Source organism: Palaemon carinicauda, chromosome 19 (genome assembly GCF_036898095.1).
Source record: "Palaemon carinicauda isolate YSFRI2023 chromosome 19, ASM3689809v2, whole genome shotgun sequence".
In the NCBI taxonomy this organism is placed as follows: Eukaryota; Metazoa; Arthropoda; class Malacostraca; order Decapoda; family Palaemonidae; genus Palaemon; species Palaemon carinicauda.
The window spans coordinates 51,065,718-51,080,717 of record NC_090743.1 but is presented as its reverse complement, the minus strand read 5'-3'; the positions used below and the strand labels follow the sequence as shown (position 1 = coordinate 51,080,717).

Genomic DNA, 15,000 nt, shown 5'->3' with positions numbered 1-15,000 from the left:
TCTTTGCTTATCTACTAATTCAATTTACGAGATAGTACAAGCCTTAATAATGATGGCATGAATTTCTGCAAGTAAAAAAAAATTTGCAACATATGCCAAAGTAAAAAAAAAAAAAAACGTAATGCCCACTAGTGTAAAAATAAACTTCCGAAATTGCAACTGCAGTATTAGATCAAGTTCCGTATTTTCTACTGAAGTATTAAAATAAAATTCCGTATTTGCTACCAAAGTATTAGAATAAAATTCCGCATTTTCTGCTGAAGTATTAGACTAAAATTCCGCATTTTCTGCTGAAGTATTAGAATAAAATTCCACATTTTCTACGGAAGTATTAGAATAAAATTCCGTATTTGCTACCGAAGTATTAGAATAAAATTCCGCATTTTCTGCTGAAGTATTAGAATAAAATTCCGTATTTTCTGCTGAAGTATTAGAATAAAATTCCGCCTTTTCTGCTGAAGTATTAGAATAAAATTCCACATTTTCTGCTGAAGTATTAGAATAAAATTCTGCATTTGCTACCGAAATATTAGAATAAAATTCAGCATTTTCTACTGAAGTATTAGAATAAAATTCCGCATTTTGTACTGAAGTATTAGAATAAAATTCTGTATTTTCTACTGAAGTATAAGATAAAATTCCGTATTATCTACTGAAGTGATAGAAGAAAATTCCACATTTTCTATTGAAGTATTAGAATAAAATTCCACATTTTCTACTGAAGTATTAGAATAAAATTCCGCATTTTCTACTGAAGTATTAGAATAAAATTCCGTATTTTCTACTGAAGTATTAGAAGAAAATTCCACATTTTCTACTGAAGTATTAGAATAAAATTCGCATTTCTAACTGACGTATTAGAATAAAATTCCGTATTTTCATTTGAAGAATTGCAATAAAATTCCGCATTTTCTACTAAAGCATTAGAATAAAATTCCGTATTTTCTACTGACGTATTAGAATAAAATTCCTCTTTTCTACTGAAGTATTAGAATAAAATTCAGTATTTTCTACAGAAGTATTAAAATAAAATTCCGCATTTTCTGCTAAAATAATAGAATAAAATTCCGTATTTTCTACTCAAGTATAAGATTAAATTCCGTATTTTCTACCGAAGTATTAGAATAAAATTCCGCATTTTCTACTGAAGTATTAGAATAAAATTCCGCTTTTCTTCTGAAGTATTAGAATAAAATTCTGTATTTACAATTGAAGTACTAGAATATTATTTCGCATTTTCTGCTAAAGTATTAGAATAAAATTTCATATTTTCTACTGAAGTATGATATCGAATTCCGTATTTTCTACTGAAGTACTAGGATTAAATTCCATATTTTAAACTGAAGTATTAGAATGAAATTCCGTATTTCCTACTGAAGTATAGGATTAAATTCAGTATTTTCTACACGAGTATCAGATAAAATTCCATATTTTCTACCTAATTATCAGATTAAATTCCGTATTTTTTAATGAAGTATTAGAATAAAATTCCGTATTTTCTACTGAAGTATGATATTAAATTCCGCATCTTCTACAGGAGTATCAGATAAAATTCCGTATTTTCTACTGAAGTATAATATTAAATTCCGTATTTTCTGCATGAGCATCAGAATAAATTCCGTATTTTCTATGAAGTATAAGATAAAATTCCGTATTTTTTATTGAAGTATAATATTAAATTCCGCATTTCTTGCCTGAGTCATACAAAATTCCGTATTACATACTGAAGTATAAGATTAAATTCCGCCTTTCTACAGGAGTATCAGATAAAATTCCGCATTTTCTATTGAAATATAAGATTAAATTCCGCCTATTCTGCAGGAGTCATATAAAATTCAGTATTTTCTACAACAGTAGAAGATAGAATTCCCTACTTTGTAAAGTAATGGAATGAATTATATTATGAAATTCCCTACTTTACAATACAATATAATAAAAAAAAAATCCGTACATTCTACTGAATTACAATAACTTAAATTCTACAATTTCTCCAAAAGTCAAAACAGAATCGTCCTCATCGAGCCAAGCCCAGACACTACAGCATCAACCATCTGCATCCAGTCAAGGAGGAGGTGTTGGAGGAGGAGGAGGAGGTGGAGGAGGAGACGGAGGCCCCGCCGGAGGAGAGATAACTTCGAGCGTGACCTCGAGCCTTACAGCGGAGTCCGACGGCAGCAGTAATGGCATGACCTCCCCCTCGAGTAAGAAGACGACCGGTGGGAGTGGGGCAGGAGTGGTCGGGGGGAAGCCCCAGAAGACCTTTACGTGTCCCGAATGTGGGAAGATCTTCAATGCACATTACAATCTGACGCGACACATGCCCGTTCATACGGGAGCGAGGCCTTTCGTTTGTAAGGTAAGGAGAGAGAGAGAGAGAGAGAGAGAGAGAGAGAGAGAGAGAGAGAGAGAGAGAGAGAGCGAGAGAGCTGAAAGTCGTTGATAAACTAATTAAATAGGTAAACTTCATAAAATCATATGCTACCCTGAAATAAAGATTATTATTATTATTATTATTATTATTATTATTATTATTATTATTATTATTATTATTATTATTATTATTATTGTTGTTGTCATATTCCACTACTAACAGTTATCGTATTCATTAAATCCACCGCCCTTCTTTCGACCTTATTAGTCCCACTGTCTAGCATGGTCGGCTTTTCGAGTTAACTTTTTCTATCTATTTCTCATCCTTGCTTCCTCTTCCCCCAGCCCCACCTCAATCCTATCCCTCCTCAACACATCCATCCACCTACCGTCCTTATCAACCCTGACCGTCACTAATAAGACTCATTTTATAATCTTCTGACAGGTCTGTGGCAAAGGCTTCCGCCAGGCTTCCACTCTGTGTCGCCACAAAATCATCCACACGTCGGAGAAACCGCACAAGTGCCAGACTTGCGGAAAGGCATTCAATAGGTGAGTGCCTCTAAACATAATTACATCTATGGCTTTTTCACAAACAAAATATTAACTTTTTTTAAGATAGTCGGCTATGGATAAAGAATCTGTCCATTTACCTCCTTAGGATTAAATAATTTGGATTAGAACAATAAATTTTCGAACAAATGTTGTCGAGATACAACCTAATTACCCGGTATAAATGGGTAGCCTGAGTTAAATCGCAATGACTTCATAAAAGAAGAAATGTTTTGTCTGTACTGATGCTTAGAGACTTCTTGGGACATCTCCCCGCACCCTCCAAAATAGGAGCTTCAAAAACCTGTCAGGAACCCAACTGAAAATTACATCAATATAAACATCTACTTTGAAGCAGTCTGAGGGTGTCATTTCGATAACGATCGACAAAGACGTTTGATAGTGACGTAAGTCGATGTTCGACAACATTCGACAAAATTAATCGACGATGTTTGACATTTTTATCTAAATATGAATTCATCTTTTATCAAAACGCTGTTATGATTTTTGGTCTTTGTACAAATAAAGAAACAGTTGTCTGAAAACATTGAAATACTGGACAATATACCATGTTTATATTACTTAAAATTACGAAGTTTTCAAAGGGAAAAAACACACCTTCAACATAGCATAAGAAATATCAGTTATCATTGGTAAAAATCTACGAATCAGTGAAAATATTCAAATGCCTTAATACCGCAGGAATTATTGAAATGTTTAAAAGTGAAAATGAACTAATTTTTACAAGTAAACAAAATTCTGATAAGTTTTTATTTTTTTCTTTATTTTGAAAAAAAAAATTCTTCAACAAAATTAATGTCCTTTTTTCCCCCACCCACTAGGTCTTCAACCCTGAACACCCACGTCAGAATCCACCAGGGCTACAAGCCCTTCGTCTGCGAATTCTGCGGGAAGGGCTTCCACCAGAAAGGGAACTACAAGAACCACAAGCTGACCCACTCCGGCGAGAAGGCCTACAAGTGCCACGTCTGCAACAAGGCCTTCCACCAGATCTACAACCTCACTTTTCACATGCACACGCACAACGACAAGAAGCCCTTCCAGTGCTCCATCTGCGGCAAGGGCTTCTGCAGGAACTTTGACCTCAAGAAACACATGAGAAAACTCCACGACAGCACGTCTTACACGTCCTCCCCTTCGGCGTCCCCAGGAGCGGCCGACGTCGGCGGCATCGTCACGTCAACTTCTCAATCGCTCCCTCGGCAGTTTTCAGTGTTGCCGTCGCTCATAGGCGGAGGAGGCCCTAACCCGACTATGGCCACCCTCGGCTCGCTATCACACCCACCACCGGCCATGCCACCGCCCATACCCGCCCACTTCATGAACCCCTTCTTGATAGCTCCCCCAGCATTGCCCGTGTCCTCGGCATCACCTTTCCTCCACAAGATCCCCTCTCTGCTGGGCTGATGGCTACTGCTGGGCCAACTAGCCTCCTCGACTACAAGCACGACCTCCACAAGCACTTCCTGACGCAGATGCTCAGATTTCCTGTGCTCGATGATGTTTATTGGCCTCCGCTAACGACTACTCTGTCCTTTATCGTGTGGGATGAAAACCATAGTGAGCAAGAAGCAGTCATTGTTCTGATCAGCAACTATATTTCGATTAAAGATGATGGTCAAGGGGAGGGGCCTAATTTTAGAATTTGATCAGCAACATTTCAACGTGTCTCAACAAAACAATTATATCCAATATAACTTAACTAAAATGTTAGAAAACTATAACAAAGACTTATATAATACACCTACTCAATAGGTTTTAGAAAAAAAAAAAAATAAGAACAGTAAAGCTCCATTTTTCCCTCAGAGCAGCTACTGTAGACCAATATATAAAATTATTCATAAAATGACCTCAAGAAAATATTACAGGGACTTCAAACTTTGGAAACGACCAAAGTCAACCTCCAAAATTTTCACATGCACAAAGGACTGAAATATCTAAAGAGAACTATGAACTTCCAGAGCAAAGTCTAACTGATCAAGGTGATTGACTGGATCTACCAACTTCAGTGAGCGCATCACCCAAAGCCTGCTGGCCAAGTGGTCATCATGCAGCAAAGAAGGAAGCAAATAAGTCCAACCTCACGCCTCACGAGGAAACTTCAAAAACCAGGTACCATAGAAATAATCAGTCAGGGCATATCCAGAGTAAGTCTTGGAATAAGGCAGATTATTATACGATTACGAAGTCCCATATCACGAGAGCTAAAATATGTCATGGGAGGTTATGAACATTGCATCTTGTGGTGACACCTTCGATGAAAAGCCAAAGAATATATATTTTTTAACTGTGAAAGAAAATATCAGTGACGACAATAAACCGACCCAGTGTTAAACACGTTCTAGTCTCGCACACGAAACTAATGTATATAAGAAGTATCAATGTGAATAAAAACTCGTATACATATTTATACCTAATTTCATTGACGTGGGTAAGGTCAAAATGGGATCTCTTTGCCATTGGGTTTGAACATGAATTCAACCTTTGAAAATAAAGTTTCCATACGCACAGGGAAAAGAATTAATAACTAACTTTTCAAAAAATAAAAGGAAAAACAGCAATTTCCATAAGTCAACACGTTGACAAATATAACGAATGTATCTTTATTTTAGTACTCTAAATGATAATATCGTTCGATCGTTGACAAACAAAAAAATAAACAAAAAGATAACATTTTATTGTCAGTGTAGGAAAGAAAAACCCACGTCAAAATAAGAAAAAATAAAAATAAAAAGAAAAACCTCCATGCGACATCCCAGCCACGCCAAGGACCCGCGAACAACGTCGTGCAACTAACTCTTCAGTCTCCGCTTCTGTGGTAAAAGCTTGCAAGCCCACGGGCTCGATGCGGTAATTTCTTAAAAAAACAATCCAATAATGAGACCGCTTGCGGGATTCAGGTAAGGGAATCCATAAGCAGGGTTTTTAATCAAAGTGCATTGTCGATAATAAGATGATTATGAATATTTACGGACCCTTCGTTCTCTCTCGACGTCTGGAGAGTGGGGAATACTAATGATAATCGGATAATTATCGAATGAGAAATTATAATTATCATGTTGGGGAAATGTCCTCTTGCGATACCTAAAAGACGCCATTAGTCGAAAAATGCTCTCATTAAAGGCGTAATCATGGTGGAGTGAGATGATCATTAGGAAAAGCAAATCCTTTTTCTCCCACAAGTATCTGCGATCTAGAGTTTGAAGAAATCAGTGGGTTTTTGGATTCAACATGAAAAAAAAAGAAAAAAAAAATTCCGGCAACTGAGCGCGTACTTAATGATTGATGTTATTTGGCGATATTAACGAAGATAAATATGAACAATGAATGATGGGGAAGTATTCCTGTCTTCATTGAAAATGCAAAACGTAATTGGAAATTGACTTGAACGAGTACAGTCCAGGACAATGTATTTGCAAACGAAATAGATGCAAGCGGTGCCTCACTTCACTGGATAGATGATAGTGTATTTGCAAACAAGAACAGCAGACCGTAGCTTGGAATGAAAGTTGATCTCGCATAAACTATAATATATAGACTACAATATGTAAACAAGATGAAAGAGATGTTATAGTGAAAATTCATAAAAAAAAAGGAATTACATTTATAAAATTACATCAAGTGAGCAATATTGATCTCTTAAATTTTCTAATAAAATTCTGAATAGCTTTACACGTAAAAGTGGTAATTATTTGCAATAAACAAGGGTAAACTAATTCATTGCAAAATACTTGGAATTTTTCTGTTTGCAACTAAAGTAGTAAAGGATTTTTTTTAAAAACAGGAATAGTGAATATCATTTACAGTGATAGTGACTAATAATTACAGGCAAAATAGCGCATATGATTTCCAGGCAATATATAGTGACTGTTGTTTACAGACAAGATAGTGAATATTGTTATGTTGTGAGTATAAATGTGATGAAGGGAATAGTTGATAGTTTTATTGTCTAGTCAAGCGGTTGTTACAACAAGTTGTACATTACGTGTATAGTGTGTATATATAATTGTATGTTGGTATATAGTATGGTTATATGGGTAATGAGAAAAAAAAAACAATCTGTACAGCAAAATTAAAGATCTTTTGACGTAAATTGTACCTTCATATTTTCTCTGGCTGTTATCACTATCATTATCATGATCATTACTACTATTATTACAAATTCTACTTGTTTATAATTTTCGTCTTTTTCCTTTCTAATTCCTTCCCCGTCCTCATAGACTACTTTTCAAGTAATCTATGCCCATACTACTATCTACTAGTATATTACAATTTTTATTTATAATTGTCATTATTATCATCATTATTATTGTATCACTACCTTTAACTCCTTTCTCCCTTTCACCGCTGTATCCCAAATGAATCATCTAGATTAGAGATGTATGATTATAAAGACAAGTGTAACTATTGTCCAAAGCGATAATATAATGTCAATAAAGTACACACAAAAAACCTTATTCCCCGTTTCAGTGTAGAGCCTTTTCAAATTTAAATGTCAACCTAAAGCCGTACGTAGAGTAAGTCAAAACCACCGTTGACACACCGTTAATGTCATACCTGTTGAGTTAAAAAAAAATATTCGATGCGCCCTTTAACATACTTAAAAAGACGAATCATTAGGTATTTCGGGTGATATTATTTAGAACCACTTTGCCTTTTAGGTCATCTCTGGTTTTAGAAAGTGGAGATTTACCCTTTTCAGGATTACGTAAACGTTAGCAGTCACCATCTATTATCTTTCAAGTACCAATAAATGCTTCATAAAGGTCTATATACACTATAGTGTCTTACCGAGTGACAACCAGACGGCAAACTTAGCCTACCTCAACAACCACCTGCTGTCCGCTAGTGAGAACCAGAAGTTCAGTTGAAAACTCAGTTGGCGGCAATTTCATCTCCTGATATGTAATCCAACGATTTCGAACACACATGAGGTTATTTGGCATCTAAGGTTTTGTTGGCAGAATCTCTAAATCACTTTCAGACACAGAAACTATATGATCAAAGTTACACTGCTGTTATGGGAATTTGTAGATTATTCCTATCTGTTGACATGGAAATTACAGCACACCGAGTGGGCTGTGACTGAAAAAAACGGTGTTGCTTTTCTGTAGAAACTCATAACTTTATTAAAATCCGTATCAGTTATCTATGTATTCGATATATATATCATACATTGTTAATGAAGAAAATGTTCTGAATTTCCTATATTATATATAGACCTTTAACCTAAATCTAAACACGGGTTTAAATAAGAAACACTAGACACATTACTACTCCTAATTGGTGCATTTAAACCACTCGTCCAAGTCTCTCGCAATGCTGGTTACCGCTGCCATAAACCGACCAATGTCTATATTTTTCTGTGTTATCATGTGTGATTGTTTTGGGGGGACAAATAAAATGTTTTAAAGTGTGATTTGAATAAGGAATATCATAGCACAACTGGCTGAAGGAAGTTTGGACTCCAGAAACGTCGGTGGTAAGTGGATGTTACGCAAAGGATGTTTTAATGCAGCCAAAACAATGGCTGGCTGTTCATTCTTTCAGAAGATATTTTCATACCAGTTGGAGATTTCTTCCTGCCTACTTTAATCATAGCGATGCATATTTTGTTAGCTTGAAGTGCCACATTATATATTACTTGAGAAAATTAAATGGGTTAGGTTACTTTCCTTAGTGAATCTGTAACATTTTGCTATGTTATGATAAGCGTGATAAAATATAAACCCACTAAAATCAACAGCTTGAGCCTTACAGCATGGTGTTGTTATGATGGTAGTTTTGTCTAAACCCGTTCACCCCGTTATATTCAAATTTTCTTGAATATGAATTTATTCCGTGATGAAGGAAACTCATTAAATTTTTGTCGTGTATACTGAGATACAAAGCCAATCCTCACCACCCGTTGCAAGTTCTCTCTCTCTCTCTCTCTCTCTCTCTCTCTCTCTCTCTCTCTCTCTCTCTCTCTCTCTTCTAGAGTAATGTAAAAATTGTGTTTACCATTTATATTCTGATATTTCATAAGTACCTATAACACGATGTTTTCAAATTGAAACGTTTCCACGTAGTTGCCGGGAACATATAACAGATATTATAGAATACATAGTAGCAGGTTACGCAATGTAATATATTACCTAAATTTGGTCATGTTTTCTTGCACTTTTAAGTCATAATATAAGCACATTAGTTGCTAAGTCTATTTAACTGGGTTTTTTCATTACTTAAATCATACGTAATTTCAAGTACAGATAAGTTATTGCAAGCACGTTAGAAACGAGGCCCGTACGAGGAAGGTATGATGAATATACACACACACACACACACACACACACACACACACATATATATATATATATATATATATATATATATATATATATATATATATATATATATATATATATATATATATATAAAAGAAGTTAAACTTTTCACTTCAGATTTTATTCCCATTCCCTTCTCCAACTCGACTGCGACTTACCATAATCAACTTGTCACCAGGAACATAAAAAGGCGCAGTGAAATATAGCAGTTCATGACTAACTTTCCAGCTTGCTCAGGAAACGAATTCTGGTTCTAGGCCGAATTGGGACGGAATCATAACCTATGATATATATATATATATATATATATATATATATATATATATATATATATATATATATATATATACTGTATATATATACATACATATATATATCTATATCTATATCTATATCTATATATATATATATATATATAAGTATATATATATATATATATATATATATATATATATATTATATATATTAATATATTTTCTTACATCCCCAAATCTGAATTGTAGGCCTACCAGATAATTTGAATACAAAACCTATTCACTGCCCCCACCAGTACAGTATGACTATAATTCAAAGAATATTAGTGTGTATATCAATAACGAAGCCAGAAGCAATCCACTGGCTGAGATAGAAGGCATCGATATTGATTGATTGATTGAATTATATACCTTATTTGGCGTTTCCGCTACTAGGGGCACCTGCGATGAAGTGTATTGGTGGGGAATAGAATTTAAATTCACATGTTGTGTTTTGTGATCTCTGCTCTTCCAGCCCTTCCCGTGATGAACCTTGTGTATTGTGACGCCTGATAATGGTACAGAGCAAAGGGCACAGAATACTTCATGATCCCATCTGTAGAGAATTAGTTGGTTATTATGGTGTTCACCGGATTAGAGTCTTTAACAGAGACTGGATACAGTGGCCGAGTCCGTTCGTTAGACCCCCCCCCCCCCCCTCTCTCTCTCTCTCTCTCTCTCTCTCTCTCTCTCTCTCTCTCTCTCTCTCTCTCTCAATATATAAACTCAATATTAAGGCAATTTTAATGACATTACGAAACTGCTATGGAAATATAATAAAATTTAATTTTCCTTAGCAATACTTCTCCCTTAGAACGGGTGGCTTCGGCAAAATAAAGCAAGCTAACGATTTCTGCTTTGTTCAAAAATAAAATTCTTAATCCAAGGATGAAATGCAAAGGTTGTTTTATCTACTTTAGCCTTGTTAGCAGTCCCTAATCTGTACAGGGTTCGTGTCGCTAGTTCATCTCACACTAATTACTCAAGTCTCTACGAGGCGTTCCTTAAGCCCCTTACTTTCACACACTTTTAAAAGGCTATTTTATCTCTGTCGCATGCATCATTGCTTTCATCTTTGCTGTCCAACCTCAAACTCTTATTTCGTGGTCAGCTGCGGAACCCCAACCGCTTCCCTCACATTGCACTAAGGCACTGAATGGCTTTCTGAGTTCCAGTGCCCATTTGGCCATCAATGAAATTACCCTACTGGTCCGTATTGGGAGTAAAATGTCCCTTTGAGTTTCGACGCCAAGAGTTCAAATGAGCCTCTGGTCTAAGACACATTCTGCAGTTTGATATTTTGTAGTGAATAAAGCACGTAACGTATATTCTTATGTATTTCATTATGGCGTTCAAGGCCATGTTAAAAACATGGTAAGCTCAGAAACTAAATAGCATTGTATGCGATAAGAACAAAATAGGTCTACAACCCATTATACATCATGTAAGGTAGATAGGGATAATTTGTTTTGCTTCGTATTATGTTAATTCATTAGCAAATTAGAACTACCGATTGTAGTTTAAATATTTCCATAAATTAACACATGTAGAAATGAAAATTTCATGAAAATTGCATTTAATTTCTCGAATCATAGGTCTATGGTAAGGTTAAAGAGACAAATTCACTATTATTATTAGCGCTTATAACACTTTATACTCAACTTCCATTCGCCATCAGCACAATATTTTACTTAAGTGTTGAAAATAAAATCACTATTCCCTTGTCTCAGATCCTCTGTCACGCCAAACCTGTCACTCACTTGCCTTAACAGTAAACACTAACTCATGATTCGCTTCCATAGTAAACACAGCTAGTTGTTCTCCTCAAATTGGGAGGCTTTATTTAATGAGTCCAAAAGTTTGATTGAGTATAGAAGCCTATTTAGGTTAACATATCTATATAATAAAGATAAAGTGTCTGGCTATATAGGCGTAAGAGGAGTGAGTATGATTATACACACACACACACACACACACACACACACACATATATATATATATATATATATATATATATATATATATATATACATACATACATACATACATACATACATACATGACATGTGGTTTGGCCCGGAAAACAAGCTTGTTACATATGTAGATAATGCCACTCTCTTTGCATCAATTCCATCTCCTGAATGTAGATCTGGGGTTGCTGAATCCATTAATAGAGATCTAGCTAAAATTAATGCATGGTGCAAATTACGGCGTATGAAGTTGAATCCTAACAAAACTCAAAGTATGATTGTAAGTAGGTCAAGGACAGCAGCTCCTCAACATCCGAATCTCAGCATTGATAAAGCTTCTTTAACTTTGTAGGACTTAAAATTTTAGGTGTGATTCTCTACAGCAAATTTACTTTTGAGAAACACATTAGACTGTGTCTTCTTTAATTGCACAGAAAATTGGGTTATTGAGAAAGTCTTTCAAGATTTTCGGTGATGAATCTATTCTGAAGTGTTTTAATTCTTTCATTCTACCTTGTTTCGGGTATTGTTCTGTCTGGTCTCCAGATACTGATTCTCATCTTAGTTTATTGGGCAGGAACTTACGGTCTATTAGATTTCTTATTCCTGATCTAGATATTAATCTCTGGCACCGTCGTTCAATTAGTTCATCATGCATGTCGCATAAAATTTTCTATAATACTGACCATCCTTTACATTCAGATATTCCCGGACGGTTCCACCCTGTTCGTAATACTAGGCATGCAGTTAATTCTAATAGTCAGGCCTTCTCCATCATGAGACTCAATACTACACAGTACTCTAGAAATATTATTCCAACTGTGACCAAGTTGTGAAATGATCTTCCTAATCGGGTAGTTGAATTAGTAAAACTTCAAAATTTCAAACTTGCTGCAAATGTTTTTATGTTGAAAAGGCTGACAAGTCATTTTATAGTTTATATATGAAATATCTGTTCTAATGTTGATGTTTTTGAAATATTTTGTTTTAATTTTCATTATTTCCTTTCCTCACTGGGCTATTTTTACTTTATGGAGCCTTTGGGCTTATAGCACCTTGCTTCTAAGTCCGCATAACAATATGCTTATTTAATTGGGGTAAACTGAAATATACTTCTTAAAAATGCACATTCATCAATATACTGTTAAAATAAATCAAAATTCAAAACGAAAAAAATAAAACTGAAATTCATTTGTTGGAATTGCGTTGTTGTTATTTGACTCGTAAACAAATCTTTTGTAAATTCTAAAAATTTTTTCTGGTGGATTTTATGATAAAATTGTTAATATGGAATCCAATGATTAAGATCTCTTCTCATAAGCTTATCCACCGTTTTTACGGTGCTCTGTAGGTATAGCTAAAACATCTTTGTATCTACTTTTTAGCTTTGTACATTATACCCATTCCCGGTTCCTTGCTTCTATCTTGCTGTCCAACCTCTGCTAATATCAACATTTGTCTAGTTGAGAGGGTTCCTCCCGGCCTCAACACCCCTCTCCAACCAAGCTAGGACCAAGGAGGGCCTGGCAATGGCTGCTGACGACTCACAGGGTAGACCTATAGTCTCCACCAATCTAAGCTCACATGGATGGTGAGGTTGCAGGCAATACAATAAACTATTGAAGTTTAGCCGGTTTCGAACCGCAACCCAGCAGTTTGCCAGACGGGGACGTTCCCAATAGGCCACCACAACAGTTACCTATAATTACAACTCCGCTATCATAGGGATTATGAAACCCGGGCGATTGAAATCTTATGTCCTCTTGGAATGTGTTAGCTTATGTTTGGTGACGGGCAAAGAATGAGAAATGGCGTTAGCACATAAGCTGGCGTAACCTTTGCAGCAGACCATAGGATATAAGTGGGGAAAAATCGAATCTTTAAAAGCCAAGAGAAGTAATGAGTGTGAATGGTTTTCATTAGTACGAATAGTGTGTTGAAATACAATGAAAGTCTCGGTTGCATTCATCGTATGTTATAAGTAAACTGTGTCATTTTTTCTCTTCATGCAATGTTATATATATATATATATATATATATATATATATATATATATATATATATATATATGTGTGTGTGTGTGTGTGTGTGTGTGTGTGTGTGTGTGTGTTTATTCTGTTAATTATTTTCAAATTACATTTTCAATTTCGTATTTCCACCTTGATAGAAATGCCTTCCATTTATCTCTTCTCATACCATCCTCATATTCCCTCGGTACGCGCTGTCAGTGTGTGTGTGTGTTTGTGTGTCACTCCAACTCTCCTCCTCCCTCTCCCCTTTCCATTTGTCTTTCTCTCTCGGAGGTGTAACCCATCCCAAATAATTTAAGGGTGAGTCTTGCTGATAGTGTGCAAACAATTTTATAAGTGCAGCTCGCACCGCAGTTTAAGAGCCGCTTCACCCTGAAAGATTCAACATCATTTGTCCTGAAATATGAAGCGTAGGGATCGCGAGGCTCCCCAAAACTAATAAATGAACTTGGAGTACCGTCGCCGGTATAATTGTTTAAGGCACTTGGCCGCTTTTAAATTACCCGCCAAGTGTAAGGCGCCACTCTTGCATTCATGGAGCCTTCTCTATTATTCTGCTTTGTGTACTTCACTTGCTCGCGGCTATTGATAATCTTGCGTGTAGGATAAAAGATAATTAATAATTCCCAAAGCACCGTCAGATAGTTTGATCAACAATGGAATCTAAACAAGCAAAGTTTTGAGGCTGGGAGGTGGGAGGGTGGTGTCTGTCGTTGGTGGTGGTTGGGGAGGGGGTGGGTGTTGGTGATGAAGGATGCGCGCCAAAACGAGAGGCTTGTTTTGGCGCCAATTGTTTGTTCCGTGATTATGGGCTTTGATGGGATTCAACTCCCTGTTCCGCCAACCTGATCCCTTAAACATTCCCCTGCTGGAGTCTATAAACAGCCCCGGCCATGGATTTATTTCTGATGGGGGCTAATACGCGGTGGAATCAATGGGCGAAGGTTTTAATATCGTGTAATCTGGTGTCCGGGGGCCCCGCCTGATCTTGTCCTGTCCCAAACCCCGACCGCCACCGACGATTGGGAGAACTTTATTGATACCTATGATAATACGCGATAAATGGAATTACGGTATATTTTATACGCGTCAGTATTAATTTTTCCCCGCTTGCAAGGCAATTAAACGTCAGAAATTGTAACCATACTAACGAATTCGTAAGCGGTATGTGGCGAGGAGCATTCGGACACAGCAGCCCATTGGTTCACACCACACCGTCGGTCGTGTGGATTAAAAAGAATGGATTATATACTTGCCATACACCGCCATTGTAATTTTTTCTCGTCTTTATTGCTACTTACCCTTCAGTCTCCTTCGTTGATAACTCACTGCTGTCGTGAACATGAACATCACCAATAAAGCGTGTTTGGCGTAGCGTAAAGCAGCAGCCAGAAACAGAGGGATAAATAAAAAAGGTCTTTGGAGGGAAATATAACAC

General features: G+C 36.1%; 1 protein-coding gene across 1 annotated transcript in view; it reads left to right on the top strand.

The window, feature by feature from the left end:
• Positions 1-7,390, top strand: part of LOC137658635 (fez family zinc finger protein erm-like) — a 119,219-nt gene extending 111,829 nt beyond the window's left edge. Inside the window, 3 exon segments of the mRNA XM_068393567.1 lie at positions 1,998-2,356; positions 2,816-2,922; positions 3,765-7,390. Coding sequence (XP_068249668.1) covers positions 1,998-2,356; positions 2,816-2,922; positions 3,765-4,350 — 1,052 coding nt within the window. The 3' untranslated portion in view covers positions 4,351-7,390.
• The last annotated feature ends 7,610 nt before the right edge of the window (positions 7,391-15,000 follow it).